The 20,265-nt window shown below is 43.6% G+C and overlaps 1 protein-coding gene across 1 annotated transcript in view; it reads left to right on the forward strand.

Annotated features, from left to right (window-relative positions):
• Positions 1-20,265, forward strand: part of LOC143958235 (proprotein convertase subtilisin/kexin type 6-like) — a 303,257-nt gene that overhangs the window by 258,290 nt on the left and 24,702 nt on the right. The window contains exons 11-13 of the mRNA XM_077467752.1: positions 4,216-4,333; positions 14,900-15,088; positions 17,270-17,406. Of these exons, the coding sequence (XP_077323878.1) occupies positions 4,216-4,333; positions 14,900-15,088; positions 17,270-17,406 (444 nt within the window). The remainder of the gene's footprint in view (positions 1-4,215; positions 4,334-14,899; positions 15,089-17,269; positions 17,407-20,265) is intronic.

Here is a 20,265-nt window from a genome sequence, read left to right on the forward strand (position 1 = left end):
AGAATCGCATACAATTTGAACAGGAGTGCAGTGTTTCCTGTCTGAATCGCATGCAATTTTCTCCCCACTGCTCCTGTGTGTGTGACTTCAGTAAAGAAAGCGAAGTTCCATGTAGTGCAGCAATAGGCGGTTTAATAAATGTTATAACTCACAAAGTAAATATCTAGTCAAATCAATATCTGCAGGGTCCCTGTCCCGCTGATAGCAAACTGCAGCCGCTGGAGGTGCTCACATGGCTGCTGGAGAAGTTCCGGGACCCCGCGGGTTTAGGAAAGAAGTGATGTCAGTTTAGGGGCGGACCACTGGACATATCTTCCAGCCCTGTGAGCACCTCCAGCCACCATGGTGTGCTATTGGCGAGGAGACAGGCCAGACAAAGCAGAGCTCCGTCCTGACAGCGGGGAATATGCTGGATTTTGTTTCCCTGCAAATCGGGGAATAAAATCCAGCACGTCCCTTTAATAAAAGCAATACTCTGTTTACACAAAAACACTGGCTAGGTGCACATTTTAACCCTTTGATAGCCCTAGATGTTTAATCCCTTCCCAGCCAGTGTCATTAGTACAGTGACGGTGCATATTTTTAGCACTGATCATTGTATTAGTGTCACTACAGGTCCCAGGAGCCCCAAAATGGTAGCCCTGTTATAAGTCGCTGATTGCCACCACTAGTATTAAAAAAATAAATAAATAAATACACAAAAATTCCAGTATATAAATGCCCCATAATTTGGTTTGCGCAAAAGTTACAGCATCTACAATCCATGTACGCTTATTGGGATTTTTTTTTTACCAAAAATATGTAGTAGAATACATCTTGACCTAAACTGATGAAGAAATTAGATTATTTTTTTTTTCTATTTTTTTTATTGGAGGTTTTATAGCAGAAAGTAAAAAATATTGTTGTGTTTTTTTTTTTTGTTTTTTTAATTGTCAGGTTTTTTGTTCACAGCGCAAAAAATAAACAGAGGTGATCAAATACCACCAAAAGAGCTCCATTTGTGGGGAAAAATATAAATAAATATATGTGTGTGTGTGTGTATATATGTATATGTGTGTGTGTGTATATATATATATATATATATATATATGTGTGTGTGTGTGTGTGTGTGTATATATATATATATATATATAATTATGTACAGCATTGCATGACCACGCAATTGTCAGTTAAAGTAACGTAGTGCCGTATGGCAAAAATTTACCTGGTCGTGAAGGGGGATAATGTTCATCCTCTCTATTTGTCCGATTTACGATTATCATTGAAAGTAAAAAATCCAAAATTTTGAGTTATCCCTAGAAAAGTAATAGAGGGGAAATATTCCAATAGGGACTCTAGTTCTGGTTATCTGTGGGTCCCCAAGGAATTCCTTTTAATTTGGAGGGATTTCTTCTCACTTCCTGTTTTGCTATGGGACAGGAAGTGAAGGGAAATATCCGCAATGTGACACATGGCGAAAAAAAAAAAAAATCTGAAGGGTTATTATCCTCCCTTACTGTATCAAAAATGTATAAATTGCTATATCCTAAATTAAAAATACATTTTGCCTATAGTTCTACTTTAGGTTAATTTCGTTTTGTCGTATTCAATATGTTAGAATGATTATTTTGCAGAATTGGTTTCGTAGATTCTGGTTCGGTTAGTATATTCGTTGTTTTCGAATTGATTAGAATTTCAGAAGAAGGCTATATTTTTGTTCTAGTCTATTGTTCTATTTTAATCTATTTTCTATTCTATTCTTGGCATGATCTTAACTTTTATACCTTACTGTATTTATTGCAGTATGTTCTCTATTTTGAATTTAATTCAAACTCCTTTTCGAACATTTTTTCGAATTCATTTTCAGATTTTTATTTCCAAGTAGAAATTTTTTACATTTATTTTGTTACGTTATTTCATTTCAGAATTTATTTGGGGTTTGTTGAAAATAGTTACTATTGTGATTTGGAAATTCGGATAAATCCGAATCTCCAAATAAAAAATTTTTTGTCTGAATTTTGATTGGTAACGAGACTAATTGCGCCTGTCTAGTCTTGAATACGTTCAGTCACTGCCCCAATACAAGCATTCAGTAATTTTAGGTCAACTAGGTTTCTCATGTGCTTTCCAAAACATAAAAAATACAGTAGCTACCATTACACGGCACCTTTCTCAAAATACTTACCTGGCCTCTACATTACATTACATTGAGCCTGATCCAGAACAAGTCTACAAATCGGGAAAATATTGAATATTTTCAGCGCTCATGAGCTGCATATTTGTTCTGGACATTGGTTCAGACAGCACTGAGCCATTGGCTTAGTAAGACAAACAGGCAAATGGCAATAGCAGCTTCAACATTTCTGTTAGTGCTGATTTCATTAAAGGAATAGTTCACTTTCACCCAAAAAACTTCCTATGCAAATAAGGGCACCTGTACATAAAAACAAACGCTGCAGACCAAAATCTGATAATGCCCTTGGCTATTAGGCACAAGCCAGTTGCATAACTCAAGAATAGGAAATGGAAAGAAAAGAGGGCACACCAGCCTAGTGCGTTATCCTACAGCATCTGAGGAAGGATGATTCTTCGAAACGTGTAAGCCAGCAGGACCCCTACTCTCTGGAGACTGTCGATCCTAGGACTGTCGAGCTACGGAGTGGCTGTTCTAAGCGAAACCTTTTATCTCATGTTTGTTAGAAGTTTGTATCTCTTTTAAAATCAATAAATCTATGTAGGATAATGCACTAGGCCAGTGATGGCGAACCTTGGCACCCCAGATGTTTTGGAACTACATTTCCCATGATGCTCCACTACACTGCAAAGTGCAGGAGCATCATGGGAAATGTAGTTCCAAAACATCTGGGGTGCCAAGGTTCGCCATCACTGCACTAGGCTGTCGCACCCTCTTTCCATTTTCCATAGATGTTAAGGACACCGCCCAGTCCTGGAGGGCTGCAAAGGCCTGAAGTAATATCCCCGATGAAGTGGACTACCACTCTCACCTGAGACGGGCTGTTACAAAACTTGTGAAGCCTGACCGAAAAACTCCCAGATATAATATCCCCCTTACTACCTTGTTGCTAGGACATTGCTAAGACGCTCCCAGCAGTTAATACTCCCACCATCCCAGGAGCATGTTCTCAAATGCTGAGCTCAGAGCTACTGTATCAGGGGAGAGAAAGCACATGTGGGAGGACTCACACTGGTGATGGGGGGGGTGAGTAGTAAGTGCTGGGAGTGTCTTAGCAACATTCTAGCAACAAGACAGTAAGGGGGGGGGGGGGGGTTATCATATCTGGGAGTTTTTGGGCCAGGCTTTGCGAGTTATGTAACAGCAGAAAACACTTAAGTATCTCAGATGGGAGTAGTAGTCCACTTCACCAGGGACACTACTTCAGGCCTTGCAGGATGGGATAATGCCATCTCTAGGAGCTTTTCATTCAGGCTTTATGAGGCATGCGAATGGCCTACACCTGGAGGGAGGGGCCAGGAGCACTGAAGAGGAGAATCCAGGCTGCTTTGTGCAAAATCTTTACACAGGGTGGGTAAGTATAATGTTTTTAAAGGAAAAAAAAATACTTTATCACTTAAAGAGCTCGGATCATGGAACTCTACCAAAGCCTAAACTCCCAGCACTGCGACCATGGCTTGCAAGAAAGAAAATCGCTAGATTCCCCCATCAGCACAGTCAATGTTGATGAGGGAATCCCTCCTGTGGAGCTATTGTGTTCTCCTGGCGAGGAGCCGTCCCTGCTGGTATTATTTCTAGAGGCTATAGCCACTGGTGGTAATCTCATGCTGAAAATGCGACAAGCTGGTTGTACCCAAGTTGATCTTTGGATCGACTTGGGTACATTCTGCCTGCCCATAGTTTGAATCTTGGCCAGTCCCTGCTGAACTGGCCGAGATTCAAACCATCAATGGCCTACTTAAAGTGGCCTGAAGTTCATAAACTAGACACCTCCAGGTGCCATATACTTGTTTTATTTCACTGTGCCAAAATGGCCCTAAAACCCAGGCTTTTCAATTTCTGGTGCCCCCCCCCCAAATGATTTTCCCTCCATATTGACCACCAAATACTATAGGTGGCCACACTAGCCAATAGGAAGGGCATAGTTTCAAATGGAGGAATCCATAATGGAATTTGTGACTGATATCTACGTAAAAACCTGGAGGGTGGGCTGAGTTTTACAGTGAAAAAGACCAGATTTGTCAGACTTTTATTCTTTTCAGTCAGCCATCTTTATGGCTTTGGATTGGTGGATGCCGAAGCTATGGTCGTTGAAGCCAAGAAATGGAAAGCTGTGCCATTGCAACATACCTGTATAGGAGCCTCAGACCGAAGGCCAAGGTAAGCTCTGATTATATGGGGAAGAGTTAAAATTTGTTGTGTTTTTGTCTGTGACTCCATTGGAGAGATTTTCTCTCCCTTTGACATCTACACCAGAAATTAAGGTTGAGCATTACCACCAGGAAGGAAGCAGCAGACCCCAATCAAAAGTTCTAACATTTCTCCACTCTGCTGTAAATATTTGTTGTCCTCACTGGAGACATTTTATAGAAACTTTAGAAGAGTGGCACAGTAAAACACTAAGTGACCTATCAAGTCACCATTTTGGGGGGGTTGGGTTTTTTCTGAGGATAGACCTATGTTTATATCAGATGCATGGAATAGATTTTGCTGGAAATCTATTCCATGCATCTACTATTCTATCAGTAAAAGAATACTTTTTAATATTAGTTTTTCTCATCACATACTGCTTGAAGCTTCTCCAATAGGTTGTCCCTAACAGAGGCTCATAGTCTGGTTGGAGTTGTGCTTTAAATCAGAAGTAAACTTCCGTCTCCTTACCAAAAAACTCCAAACCCAACTTGCCAAAGTTCTCCAAATGTCTGGTAATTCAATACACCAATATTTGCACGCTTACTCTGTATAGCAATGAATGCCACAATACTCTTGCTCCCTCTGAGGCCAGTTAAATCTTGGATGTGTCTACTTCCTCTATCCCCTGTTCCACTGGCAATACACATAAGCATGCACAGTCGTAGCTGCGTGGAGTTGCTGAAAGGGGGCAGAACATCAAAAAAAGTGAACGACTATGCTAGAGCTGGAGGTTGACGTCATTCTAGCAAAGGTACTTTGAAGATGCCCTCATGGCAAGGATACCTTGAAGAACATGCTAAGCATGTACAGATATGTCACCTGCTTTAATGGCGAAAAGGCAGCACACTGAAAGGTTTAGGGAAATTTGCTACTACTATTATTATAATACAGTATTTATCACCAACAGTTTGCACAGCGCTTTACGTGAGGCGAATCAGTACAGATACACTACAATTCAATACAGGAGGAGTTAGATGGCCCTGCTTGTTAGAGCTTACAATCTAAAAGTGAGGATCAATTGATACAAAAGGTAATAACACTGGGTGGATAAAATTAATATACAGTTGTTAGGTGGAGACAGGATAGGCTTCTGTGAAAAGAAGGTTTTCAGGGATCGTCTAAAAGTAGAATTGAGTAGGAGATGGTTGGAAAGATTGGGTTAGGGAGTTCTATTGAATAGTAGAGGCTCGGGAGAAGTCCTGGAGGTGTGCATAAGAGGTAACAAGGGAGATGGAGGTCTTGGGAGGAATGAAGGGAACGATTTTCTTGGTATTTCGAGATTAAGTTAATGATGTAGTTGGGGGCAGAGTTGTGAGTGGCTTTGTAAGTTCTTGGCACTTTGAATTTAATTTGTTGGGTGATTTGCAGTCAGTGGAGGTATTGGTAGAGAGAAGCATCAGACAATGAGCAGTTGGTAAGGTAGATGAATCTGGCAGAATGATGGACTGAAGAGGGGGATGCCCTATGTAAAGGTAAGCTGCCTAGGTGAGAGATAACCAGTAGTGAGTAAATTAGAAGCTTTTTGTAGTCATTAGTTAGGAAGGTGCGAACTTTGGAGTTGTGTAGGTTGAGGCAGCAAGCTACTCTGGATATATGCTGCATTTACATGGCTGAGTTTCCAGGAAGAGATTCCTTTCAAAATCAATGTTGAACTACCTGCTTTATTTTAGGGTTGCATGTTGTATTTTCTTGAATACTTAGGAGGGGAAACACATTTTTCAGTTTTGATTTGTACAAAACAAACTTGACTAAAAATGTCTATATGATATATATTTTCCTTCGACTAAACATTTTAAATTGCTTTGAGCATTAGTGGCCATTGTGGAATCGGGTACCAGAGCATATCGTTGAGCAGAATTAGGTTGCATTTTCTTTGCATTTATGTCTTCATAATGCTAAAAGGCATTTTATATTTACTAGTATTTATAAAACCCAAGATGGTTTACAGCTCTATAAAACAGTATACCAGCCCCAGCTCTTGACTTTCTAGATTCCCTTCAAGAGCCAGGTTGGTAGAGACTTGCACAGAATTTAACCATAATTAACAATATTGCAATAAATGTGAATATCCGTGTTGCACATGCTTCAGAACGATCAAGGACCAGCTTGAGTTTGGTCCAAACTGAACCTGGAAGGAAGCTGTCACTGCCGTCCAAGTCAACTGCCCTGCAGCTACACACACAGAAAGGGGTAGGAGTGCATGACATCACTGACCTGATATGGCTATGGAAAACTAGCAGTATTTTTCCCTGGCTACAGTTGATTGTACAAGAGTGACTGCTTCCTTCTGGGTTTAGTCGAAAATCCAAGTTCAAGCCATACCCTGAGCTCACACTTCTTAAAGCCCACTGAGCCTGCTAGTATGTTGTGGGCTGTGTGCAAACTTGTGTCCAGAGGCAACCCACAAAAATAAAGTAGATAGTCCCTATAAGTGGGAAGACAATCCTTAAAGTTTTGGGCTATGGTGCTTATAGCCATCATGATGCCACATATTGGTAGTTAAAGTTCCATACAGAGGCTTATGTTGAAAATCACCATGTTACACATGTTGCAGAACCATTTTGTTAGGGTTAAAGATGAGCTTGGGTTTGTTTCAAACTGAACCCAGAAGAAACTTGTCACTTTTGCCTGCCTACTGCAACCCCATCACCTGGCCCACAGCTACACATACACAAAATGGTAGGGATGCATGACATCTTTGAACCGATATGGCCATGTGGCATGAACAGTATTTCACTCTGACCGCAGATGATGAAGTTGGAGCAACAGCTTTCTTTCACAACCCACAAAGAATTGAGAGAGTAGATAGTGTGTTTAGTGTGAAAGAAATCCTTGATTTGTTGGGCCATGGTGTTGTGGCCACCATGATATGCCACATATTGGTAGACAGATAAAGTTCAATGCAGACACCAATGTTGAATATCCCAATGTTACATGTTCTTCAGAGCAGTTTGTCTAGGACTGATGATCTTGGGTATGGTCCAGACCAAACCCGGAAGGAAGCGGTCTTTCCTGCCCACTGACGCCAATTCTACTTTCTGCAGCTAAATTAACTCAAGGGAATGGGGATGCATGACGTCAGTGACCTGATATGGCCACACAGCATAAGTGGTATTTTGCCCTGGCCACAGTTGATTGGGGGAAAGTGACGGTTTCCATCTGGGTTTAGTTCGAGCCCAAGTTCTGGCCAGAGTTCATCCTTCGTTAAGTACCCGCTGAGCCTGCTAGTACATTGTTGGACTGTGTGTGCAAACTTGTGCCCAGAGACAGCCCACAAAAATCCCAGAGGGTTAGGTAGAGTGTGTAGTGGGAAGGTAAAGGTAACATTTTTTGGGACATGGAGCAATTGCCAAGTATTGGAAGTGAGAGAGGGCTCCACGGAGACCCTATAGTTGAATATCACAATGTTGCACATGCTACAGAAAAGTTTTGTTAGGACAAAGGATGAGTTTGAGTTTGGACCAAACCTGGAAGAAAGCTGTCCCTCCTGCCCACTTCCCTCCTATCAACTGCCCCGCAGCTACACATGCACAAGTGGGTGGGAACGCATGATATCATTGACCAGTTCATTGGATGGGATTGACCTACCAAAAATTCAGGGAGTAGATAGTGTCTAGTAGAAAGGGAATTTTTGAACTGTTGGACCATAGTGCTGTGGATGCCATAATGCCACATATTGGTATTTGAGATTATTCCATGCAGAGACTAATGTTGAATATCACAATGTTGCACATGCTACAGATCAGTTTAGTTTGGACTAAGCATGATATTGGGTTTGGTCCGGTCCAAACCAAACTCAGAAGAAAGCTATCACTCTTGCCTACTGCCGGCCAATCAACATCTCCAAAGCTGCTCAAGGGGATGGGGATTCAAAAGTGTTATTTTGTCCTTGCCACAGCTTACTGGGCAGGAGTGACCACTATCCTCTGAGATTAGCACAAACTCGGTCCACAAAGACAAATTCCAGGGGGTTAGATAGTGTCTAGTGATAAGAGTGTTTGAATTGTTGGGCCATGGTGCCATTGCCAAATATTAATAGTGAGATAAAGCTCCATGGAGGCCCTATGGTTGAATATCACAATGTTGCACATGCTACAGAACCATTTAGGTAGGACAAAGGATAAGTTTGGGTTTGGTCCAAACTGAACCTGGAAGAAATCAGTCACTCCTGCCCACTGCCACTCAATCAACTGCCTTGCAGCTACTCATACAAAAGTGGGTGGGGATGCGTGATATTTACCTGGTATGGTCACTTTGCATGAGCTGTATTTTGTCCTGACTGCAGTTGATTAGACGGGAGTAACATTTTCTTTCTGACAAGTAGACAACATTTCTAGTGGAAAGGGAATCCTTGCCATGTGGAGCCATGGTGCTATAGCCACCATAATGCTACATATTGGTACTGAGATGAAGTTCAATGCATATCCTGATGTTAACTATCACAATGTTGGGCATGCTACAGAGCACTTTGGCTAGGATTAATGATGAGCTCTAAACCCAACCCGAAAGGAAAATGTCACTCCTGCCCACTGTCACCCCATCAACTGCCCAATAGCTACACATACACAAGGGGGATGGGAATGCATGACATTGCTGACCTGATATGGCCATGTAGCACAAATGGTATTTTGCCTAGCCCACAGTTGATTGGACGGAAGTAGCAACTTCCTTCTGACAATCCACAAAACACTCAGGGAGTAGGTAACTCTAGCTGGGAAGAAATCCTTGGATTGGTTGGGCCACGGAGCTATAGCCGCCATGCTACAAATCGGTAGTGAGATAAAGTTCCATGCGGACCCTTTAGTTGAGTATCTTTTATGGGGGTTCACAAGGCATATAGGAGGGAATTGGATGATAGCTGTAAATGTACTCAAAATATGGTGGCAAGAGCAAAGCATGGTATTTATTGTCCTGTTGCTTCTGCCTCTTTCCTGGTATAGGGGTTATAATATACACCCCGGGCTCTGTTCACCAGTCATTCAGTGAAGGCTTTCAAAGTTACAAGCCTGCAAGCTAGAAAGATCGGAGCTGCACGGCAGAAGAGGTTGTGTAGTACTGTAGATATAAAAAAGTCTAGGGCTTACTGAATATTTTCATTAAATATGGATAGTTTTATAAATCCCATATAAATGTGTCCAGAATGTATAAGGTGTGTGTGTGTGTGTGTGTGTGTGTATATGTTTTTTTTTTTTTTAACTCATTCTTTTTCTGGTGCATGGGCTGGATTATCCCAACTCTGTTCACGGCTTGGACTCCCTAGTCATCACTTCCCTGCTGCCTAATGTTGTTTCAGTGTATTGATGCTCTGCAAACCAAATTTAAAGCCAACTGTAATAATATTAGTTGTATTTACAAGCAGAGTATCCCGCTATATTCTGAAAATGCAGTCCTCCTTTTTTTTTTTTTTTTTTTTTTTTTTTTTTTTTTTTATGCTGAAAAATATTCTATCCTATCTGTATCCTGTCTATACATACAGCATGGTACTTGTACTATATGAAGTACTGCAGTACTATGTGTGTGTGTATATATCTAATATTACACACTCACCGGACGCTTTATTAGGTCCACCTTGCTAGTAGCGGGTTGGACCCCCTTTGGCCTTCATTCTTGGTGGCATAGATACAACAAGGTGTTGGAAACGTTCCTCAGAGATTTTGCTCCATAGTGACATGATAGGATTGCGCAGTTGCTGAAGATTTGTCGGCTGTACATCCATGATGTCAATCTTCATTTCCACCACATCCTAAAGGTCCTCTATGGGAACAGATCTGGTGAGTGTGGAGGACATTAGATGAGATCTGGTGAGTGCGGAGACCATTGGAGGACAGGGACCTCATTGTCCAGTGGTGAGATGATTGGAGCTTTGTGACATGGTGCATTATCCTGCTGGAAGGAGCCATCAGAAGATGGGGACACTGTAGTCGTAAAGGAATGGACATGGTCAGCAACAATACTCAGGTAGGCCGTGGTGATTAAACGATGCTCAATTGGTTCTAAGGGGCCCAAAGTGTGCCAAGAAAATATCCCCCCCCCACACCATTACACCCCCACCACCAGCCTGAACCAGTGATACAAGGCAGGATGGATCCATGCTTTCATGTTTACACCAGATTCTGACCTGACCATCTGAATGTCGCAGCTGAAATCCAGACTCGAGAAACCAGGCAACATTTTTCCAATCCTCTATTGTCTAATTTTGGTGAGCCTGTACAAATTGTAGCCTCAGTTTCCTGTTCTTAGCTGACAGAAGTGGCACCCGTTGTGGTCTTCTGCTGCTGTAGCCCATCTGCTTCAAGATTCAATGCGTTCTGCATTCAGAGATGGTATTCTGTATACCTTGGATGTAACGAGGGGTTATTTGAGTTACCGTTGCCTTTCTATCATCTGGAACCAGTCTGCCCAGTCTCCTTTGACACCAACAAGGCATTTTCCTGCACACAACTGCTGCTCGATGGATATTTTCTCTTTCGGACCATTCTCTGTAAACCCCCGAGAGATGGTTGTGTGTGAAAATCCCAGTAGATGCAGTTCTTGAAATACTCAGAGCAGCCCGTCTGGCACCAACAACCATGCCACGTTCGAAGTCACTTAAATCCCCTTTCTTCCCCATTCTGATGCTTGATTTGAACTTCAAATTGTCTTCACCTCGTCCAGATGCCTAAATGCATTGAGTTGCTGCCATGTGATTGGCTGATTAGCAATTTGTGTTACCAAGCAATTGCATAGGTGTACCCATTAAAGTGGCAGATGAGTTGTGTGTGTGTATATGTATGTGTGTGTGTGTGTATATATATATATATATACAGTGGTGTGAAAAAGTGTTTGCCCCCTTCCTCATTTCCTGTTCCTTTGAATGTTTGTCACTCTTAAGTGTTTCGGAACATCAAACCAATTTAAACAATAGTCAAGGACAACACAAGTAAACACAAAATGCAATTTGTAAATGAAGGTGTTTATTATTAAAGGTGAAAAAAAATCCAAACCATCATGGCCCTGTGTGAAAAAGTGATTGCCCCCCTTGTTAAAACATACTATAACTGTGGTTGTCCACACCTGAGTTCAATTTCTCTAGCCACACCCAGGCCTGATTATTGCCACACCTGTTCACAATCAAGGCATCACTTAAATAGGAGCTGCTTGACACAGTAAGGTCCACCAGAAGATCCTTAAAAGCTACACATCATGCCGAGACCCAAAGAAATTCAGGAACAATTGAGAAAGAAAGTAATTGAGATCTATCAGTCTGGAAAGGGTTATAAAGCCATTTCCAAAGCTTTGGGAATCCAGCGAACCACAGTGAGAGCCATTATCCACAAATGGCGAAGACATGGAACAGTGGTGAACCTTCCCAGGAGTGGCCGGCCGCCCAAAATTACCCCAAGAGCGCAGCGACGACTTATCCAAGAGGTCACAAAAGACCCCACAACAATGTCCAAGGAACTGCAGGCCTCACTTGCCTCAGTTAAGGTCAGCGTTCATGCCTCCACCATCAGGAAAAGACTGGGCAAAAATGGCCTGCATGGCAGAGTTCCAAGGAGAAAACCACTGCTGAGCAAAAAGAACATCAAAGCTCGTCTCAATTTCTCCACAACACATCTTGATGATCCTCAAGACTTTTGGGACAACATTCTGTGGACCGATGAGACAAAAGTGGAACTCTTTGGAAGGTGTGTGTCCAAGTATATCTGGCGTAGAAGGAACACTGCATTTCATAAAAAGAACATTATACCAACAGTAAAATATGGTGGTGGTAGTGTGATGGTCTGGGGCTGTTTTGCTGCTTCAGGACCTGGAAGACTTGCCGTGATAAAAGGAACTATGAATTCTGCTGTCTACCAAGAGATCCTGAAGGAGAATGTCCGACCATCTGTTCGTGTACTCAAGCTGAAACGAACTTGGGTTCTGCAGCAGGACAATGATCCTAAACACACCAGCAAGTCCACCACCGAATGGCTGAAGAAAAACAAAATGAAGACTTTGGAGTGGCCTAGCCAAAGTCCTGACCTGAATCCTATTGAGATGTTATGGTATGACCTTAAAAAGGCCGTTCATGCTCGAAAACCCTCTAATGTAACTGAATTAGGACAATTCTGCAAAGATGAGTGGGCCAAAATTCCTCCAGGACGCTGTAAAAGCCTCATTGCACGTTATCGCAAACGCTTGGTTGCAGTTGTTGCTGCTAAGGGTGGCCCAACCAGTTATTAGGTTTAGGGGGCAATCACCTTTTCACACAGGGCCATGATGGTTTGGATTTTTTTTCACCTTTAATAATAAACACCTTCATTTACAAATTGCATTTTGTGTTTACTTGTGTTGTCCTTGACTATTGTTTAAATTGGTTTGATGTTCCGAAACACTTAAGTGTGACAAACATGCAAAGGAACAGGAAATGAGGAAGGGGGCAAACACTTTTTCACACCACTGTATATATATATATATATATATATATATATATATATATATATTGTATACATATATGCACACACTGTCCTATAAGGACCTGTGAGCAATTTGGGTATAGTAAGTTACAAGCATAGGGAAGTAAATGGGTTTAGGCTGCATTCACCAACATAATTCTTATACAAACAAGTATGTCTATTCATTAAATTGTTAATTTGGAATTTTGTTTTTTTTAAGGGACATTGAACCCAAAACCAAATGTGATATATTGCAGCTTACCAATCATTAGATGTGGTGGCTGCATTTGTTTTCTTTTACAGGCTCTCCCCCACTCCCCCCCCTCTGTTTTCACTTGGTGAACTGACCAGTAACACACCACCTGTATTAAAGCCCCCCCCCCCCCCTTCTGGATGAAGTTGCACAGAAGACAGCAGCATTGCCAATCTGGAGAGTGTTTATCTGTATTAGCAGATTTAGATACACTAACAAATTGAAGCCATACTCCAGTTTAACGCTTTATAAGCAGTTACAGCAAGCTGTTTGTTTTTTTTCCTGTTGGGATAAAGGTTTACATACGTGTGAGTTGATGGGGCCAGAAATTAGAAGATTGCATCCTATTGCACGCAGGGACTGCTCTGGACATGCATCCCGCTAGGTGTGGCTGTCCTGGATGGCTCTGGTTTACATTTGAATGCCGATGCTTGTGGTGTAGTAGTCCTTGTAATAAGCCAAAATGACGGCAACACCTGATGCATATTTGGCAGCAAACACACCGATCAAAATAGATTCACCACCCTGCTGGACCGGACCTAACGTTGGTGACCGTGCTGTAAACTTGCATTCTTCCCTCTAGCGTTCTCTAGAACTGTTACATTGTATCTCTTCTTATAAAGATGTTTGTATTGCCCATGCTCCTCTGCTCCATCTAGTGGCCATATTGCAGCATTTTATCACTGCAAATAACAGAATATTCATTCAGAAGACTAAATAGCCTAAAGAACATTAGTTTCTTTTTTTTTTTTTTTCTCAGTTTGCACAGTACATGCAAATTCATTGGAAGAAAGGCTGTGAATTTTTTATAGCCAGACCCCATGGGGCTGTGTTCTATGATGTACATATGCTGTGTTTGGACACTTCATGTATTAATATTGTAGCACACCCCACATAGGAGCTGCAGATGAACATGGATCCCCCCACACGTCTGCACAGCCAGGCACACTGGATCTTCGCAGGCACCCAAAGTCAGAACAGTCCATATCTTTGTTTTTCTTCTTTATTAGAGGGTTAATAAGTGAATGGGAGGTTATGGGATGCCCGTTTGACTTTAGCAATCTTCAGGGACAACTTCCTATATGTCAGGGCTGAGCCCTTCCTTCTCTGAACTGGCCGCTCAGCTAATTGCCAGCTCCTATCTCACCACAGTTACTCACCTGTTGATGATATCCGGCCCAGCCCGGCTGACTCTTCGCCGGCCCAGCCCGGCTGACTCTTCGCCGGCCCAGCCCGGCTGACTCTTCGCCGGCTGACTCTTCGCCGGCTGACTCTTCGCCGGCTGACTCTTCGCCGGCTGACTCTTCGCCGGCTGACTCTTCGCCGGCTGACTCTTCGCCGGCTGACTCTTCGCCGGCTGACTCTTCGCCGGCTGACTCTTCGCCTCTGTAACTCTGCTCGAGGCAGGACAACCCCTCAAGGGTCACTGAAAGCCTCCTCAACACTGCATTTCCATCTTCCACCCGCCTGCCCCTGCTGGCATGGCTCGTCGATATTTAAAGGCTCCTTCCCAGGGATTGGCCAGAGACCTCTAAATATGCTGAATAGCCCCTCCTAGTCGCCACCCACTATCTTACAGAAAGTTCTCCATCGCTCTGCAAACAAGGGGAGCCACCATAGAGCTGCTGAGATGAGTGACCCAGCCCGGACCTCTAATAAACCCGCACCCAATTAAGACTCACCAGCTTAAATGTGATTGAGTATGGCTTGTCTACACAAAGTTCTAGCACACACTGGAGGATGCAACGATGTTAATTATGCATTGCATAAAAAGCTTGTGGTATTGCATATAATTTTTTTCCAAATTAAAATGTCATTGTCTTATAATATGGAATCTATTCACCTGTGTATACCTTTCTACAGGTTCATCAGAGCTGACCAGCTGATTCGCACTACAACCCAGACCAGTGCATGTGCAGATAACAGTGCGCAACATGTGGCATACCTAGAGCATGTTGTTGTCAGAGTCACCATATCTCATCCTCGGAGAGGAGACCTGCAAATCAACCTCATTTCCCCATCGGGGACAAAGTCCCAGCTGTTGGCAAGAAGGTAAGTTCCAGGTGAAGCCTGCTTCAACCTAAAGGATTTTTATAGTTTCGAATAGTGGGGAAGGGTATACGTGTATATTTTAGGAAAATTTGCCCTTTCATATTTACCGTGACAGGAAATGAAGGGAAGCTCTCTGATAGGGACAAACCTTTTCCCTTGTTTTAGGTCTGACACATTATTGCAAGGCACAAAACATGCATTACTGCATTGTGGTGCCATTAAAGTGGTTGTAAACCCCAGTCATTAAATTTGAACTAAGCACATGTATCTGTAGTGTCTGCTTGTCTCTCCCCAAAGCTCTAAATGTAATGTCTCTCTGGTGCTTCCTTCCTCAGTTATCAGCATAGTCCCTTCTGACACGTTTTCCCCAATTCATGAGATAACATGAGCTAAAATTTGTCGGGGAGGGAGATGAGCACACTGCTTTATCAGAGTACAGCTCTGCATGTTTCTTCCTCTGCCTATGTGGATTGGGGGGGGGGGGGGGGTTGTCCCTTTTCTTCATTCCCCTCTCACACAGTGTAACTGCAGTTCTCCAGCCCGCTAAAGATGCCAATTTTTTCACGTATAGCTGCGTTTTTACATTAGCGATATTGCGCACTTTTTTGGCATTAGCGTTTTTGAGTGTTTTTTCAATAAAAAATGATGTAATGTTCAATAATGTAAAAACGCTTGGCGCATTTAGATGCGTTTTAGATGCATTTAGCCAGGTTTTTGTTTTTACAGCTCAGTTTTACTGCTCCTGGAAGCAGTTTTTTTTTTCTACTGCCCCTAAACGCTTATGCCTCCAAATGCCTCTGACAGTCTGTGTGCATGGACACATAGGCTAACATGGAGGGGCTTTTAGAGGCAGTTAAAAACACCTCAAATGCCCCTAACTGCTGTAAAAAAGTCCGTGTGCATGAAATGTTGATTCCAAAACAGAAGCTGAAATCACACAATCACTGTACAATTCACAAGAGTTAAAATGGTGTTCAATCCTCTTAATTTTTTTGAAGCACTTATGTTCTCCATTATTTGTCACCATCAACTCTAGGGCCCTCAGTGTCCCTTCACTAAACTTGCGGGTAGTAGAATGCACTCCCTGAGCTCTTCACCCACACAGGGCACTAGGGATGGTGCAAGTACCCTTTCCTCCGTATCATTGGCTTGGAGGCGGGTGGAGCCACTGCTGGCCGCTCTAAGGGGGGTGAGCCGCTGCTGGCCGCTCTAAGGGGGGGGGAGCCGCTGCTGGCCGCTCTAAGGGGGGGGAGCCGCTGCTGGCCGCTCTAAGGGGGGGGGAGCCGCTGCTGGCCGCTCTAAGGGGGGGGAGCCGCTGCTGGCCGCTCTAAGGGGGGGGAGCCGCTGCTGGCTGCTCTAAAGGGGGGGAGCCGCTGCTGGCTGCTCTAAAGGGGGGGAGCCGCTGCTGGCTGCTCTAAGTGGGGGGAGCCGCTGCTGGCTGCTCTAAGTGGGGGGAGCCGCTGCTGGCTGCTCTAAAGGGGGGGAGCCGCTGCTGGCTGCTCTAAAGGGGGGGAGCCGCTGCTGGCCGCTCTAAAGGGGGGGAGCCGCTGCTGGCCGCTCTAAAGGGGGGGAGCCGCTGCTGGCCGCTCTAAAGGGGGGGGAGCCGCTGCTGGCCGCTCTAAAGGGGGGGAGCCGCTGCTGGCCGCTCTAAAGGGGGGGGGAGCTGCGCGAAGCCCCTGCTGGCCGTTCTACCAGGAGGGGGGGCGCAAAGCCCCTGCTGGCCGCTCTACCGGGGGGGGGGCCAAGCCTCTGCTGCTACATAGTTCAGTTGGGGTGTAGAGGTGGCTCCATGGGTTCCTGCTAGAGGATGAAGCCACTTTGAAGAAAGCAACCAAGGAAAGGGGCTCCTGGAGAGAAGGAATTGTAAGCAACCACAGCTTCAGAAGAAAAGCAGACATGGAAACTTGCATAGTATCGAAGTCTGAAGCACTAAGACTTGGTGTTATTAAACCCCAATTTAAATATCGGTTGCACACTTATTGCATCATCAAGCGGCACCTTAGGATTGATTGAATCATGCACTCGTAGTGTAAAGTGCTCTCTCAACTTCCACTGATGACCATTTTTACAGTACTTTGCTCAAGGAAGAGCTTCGTGTGAACTTATCATTGGCTCAGAATAGGTTGGTGAGTGCGGGTTAAAATGTAGTTTTCATCAAATTAACAGCTGATCTTTTTCCAGGACATTTGATTACTCCAACGAAGGATTTAAGAACTGGGAGTTTATGACCGTCCATTGCTGGGGAGAAAAAGCGGAAGGTGAATGGATGCTGGAAATTCATGATATCCCATCCCAGTTGCGCAATCCAGAGACTCAAGGTAATTGTACAATATGTCAGTGGTTGAAATACAAGCAATTGTAAAGATTGATAAAAGAATACATGATGTGTACAAAAGCAAACACTCCATTTTGACTGGTCATTGGTCAGCTTCAAACCTCCAGTCCTACCATATAGATGGGTAGATGATGGCACCTCGTTTCTTCGTGTAGTCAGAACCAAATATAGCAAAAGTATGGGATTTTCCTAGTACCATCTAAAACCAGCAACATCAATATATTCAATAAAATGACTATTACAAATATTGTTAAAATTATAATGGAGTACAGCAATATAATTGCGTCATAAGGAATGACATGTAACATAATAGAAGCCTCTGTCTTTTCCATCTAGATTTTCAGTTTGTCATGTCAAATATAATTTCCTCCTTAACTGAACTTTGTCATACAAGCTTGCCAAGACAACGCGTCTCATAGGGGTTACTGGAGTACACTACAACAGAACAGAAAGAGGGACTTTGAGGACCCTCATGTAAGGGGTACTCGGTAATTAGGGACCCTGATTGAGACTGAGGGGTGGCCTGATGAAGACTCTTGATGGGTACCGTGATGCAAAGGGGGGCTCTGATGGGAACCCCTGAAATAAGGGATCAAAAAAAGGCTTCCCCCCTGGGTGGGTGGGATTTTAAATGACCATCAACTCCGGACACAAATGGACACAATAATATACAATTTTTATTCATAAATTACACAATGTACATAATATTACCAGGAAGTGCAAATGGGCTAAACAATGTCCTCCTGGTATATTAATAAACAAACATATATACAGAACAAAATATGATTAAAACAATGCTTGTCCTATATCACCCACACCCGACGCGTTTCCAGTTGCTGATAATTCAGAACCTTCATCAGGGGTGAACAAACTTGATGATATAGCAATCTAGTGAGGTGTAAGTTCGAGGATCAAAATGCCTGCCATTTAGAAAAATATAAGTATGTCTGAAGAGTGCTTCAAATACTATCGAGATGTCAACCAAGTACAGGATGACCTGCAAATTACTTCCAGACCAGTTAGACGGATTATATGGCAAGGGGGGTTTTTGTTTCTATGTGAGACATTAATTGGAACAAACAATGGCTAGCTGGATGTTTCAAGTCCACCTTCATGTGTGTGTCAAGCTGAATTAGCATATATATGGCTTGCACCCAGGGTTGCCTTGTCCCATTCCCAGGAAGTAAGCCCAAAAAGAAAACTGGAAGCTGTAGTGCAACCACAAATTACAAACGGCAAAGCAGTCCTCTATGTGCAGCGTATGGATGGCACTGGAGTAAGGGGGACTTAGATGGGGACCCTGATAGAGACCTTGATGTAGGGAGGGACTTTAATGGGGACCCTTATCTAAGGGGGCACTCTGATGGGTACCCTGCCTGAAGGGCATAATCTGATCTTAAGGGAACTGATGTAAGTGGGAACTCTGGGGGGCCTTTGTTATATTTCTGATGGGTGCTTTGATATGAGGGGGCTCTGATGGAGACTTGTATGTAAGTGGGGACTTTGATTGAGACGCTAGAGTAAGGGGAGCCCTGATACTCCTGATGGGTTCTCTGTTGTAAGGGGGAGCCTAATTGAGACTCTAATATATAGAGGGGCTCTGATAGTCTCTTGATGGGTACCCTGATGTAAGGGGGCATCCTGATGACTTTGGGGACCCGGATCTAAGAAGGTGCTCTAATGTGGACCTTGCCAAAAGGTGAGACTGTAATGTAAAGGGAACTAAGATGGGGACCCTGATTTAAGGGGGACTCTGGAGACCCTGATGTTAGCAGGTTTCTGAGGGGTACTCTGTAATGGGACCCTGGTGGAGACTGGTGTGCAAGTGGGGGACCCTGGTGGAGACTGGTGTGCAAGTGGGGGACCCTGGTGGAGACTGGTGTGCAAGTGGGGGACCCTGGTGGAGACTGGTGTGCAAGTGGGGGACCCTGGTGGAGACTGGTGTGCAAGTGGGGGACCCTGGTGGAGACTGGTGTGCAAGTGGGGACCCTGGTGTAATGAGGGCTTTGATGGGAATCCTAATCTAAGCGGGGACTCTGATCGGAGCACCCCATGTACGGTAGGCTGTGATTTAAGGGGAGGACTGTGATAGTCTGAAGTTTATTTGGAATTTCTTTACTTAGTTTTAATTATTTCCCTGTTCTGAATCATATGCCGATTTACAACAACAAAAAGTCCAAGTAAAAAGTATTCATTTAAATTGCATTTATCCATTTATAAATCTTTTTTTTTTTTTTTTTGAACTGCAAATATTTGTAAAATAAACTATGTGAACCACACTTTGAAAAGTTTGGAGACCTCTGGCATAAAGCTTCCAAGTATTCTGTTATATAAAACCTATAAAGTAAGATATTAAATATGAGCTGTTTTTCCATTTGGACATAAATCTAGTTGAGTGATGATCAGAAATCGGATTTGGGATGTTAGCACCGTGTCCTCTCCGCTCCCCGGTCCAGGCTGAGCTGACATGACTTAATGAGGAGGAACCCAGCTTGACATCAGCTAAATAGTTTTAGACAGCCTGGGCCCCCGAGGGGCCGCTTACCACAAGCTGTGTACGCATTGGTGGGCGCGAAGCAGAGGCCAACTTGCATTGGACGTTGAGTGTCAGCCCACGTGCTGAACCCAGATCATACGGCGATTTGTGAACATCTGGCAGTGTGCGAGGAACGGGACGGGATGGGTGAGAACATGACTCTGAAATCGGCATTAGTCATGGAGCTTATTCATATTATGTCGTCTTCTCGCGCTATAAACAAAACATTGAGGCAAAAAGACATTTCACAACCTGCCCACAACTTTATGAACTGTTTCTAAAAGTGAGAGCGTTGCCTGACGCTTT

Source organism: Lithobates pipiens, unplaced genomic scaffold (genome assembly GCF_037356315.1).
Source record: "Lithobates pipiens isolate NorthernLeopardFrog02 unplaced genomic scaffold, aLitPip1_a1.2 Scaffold_6, whole genome shotgun sequence".
Taxonomy (NCBI): domain Eukaryota; kingdom Metazoa; phylum Chordata; class Amphibia; order Anura; family Ranidae; genus Lithobates; species Lithobates pipiens.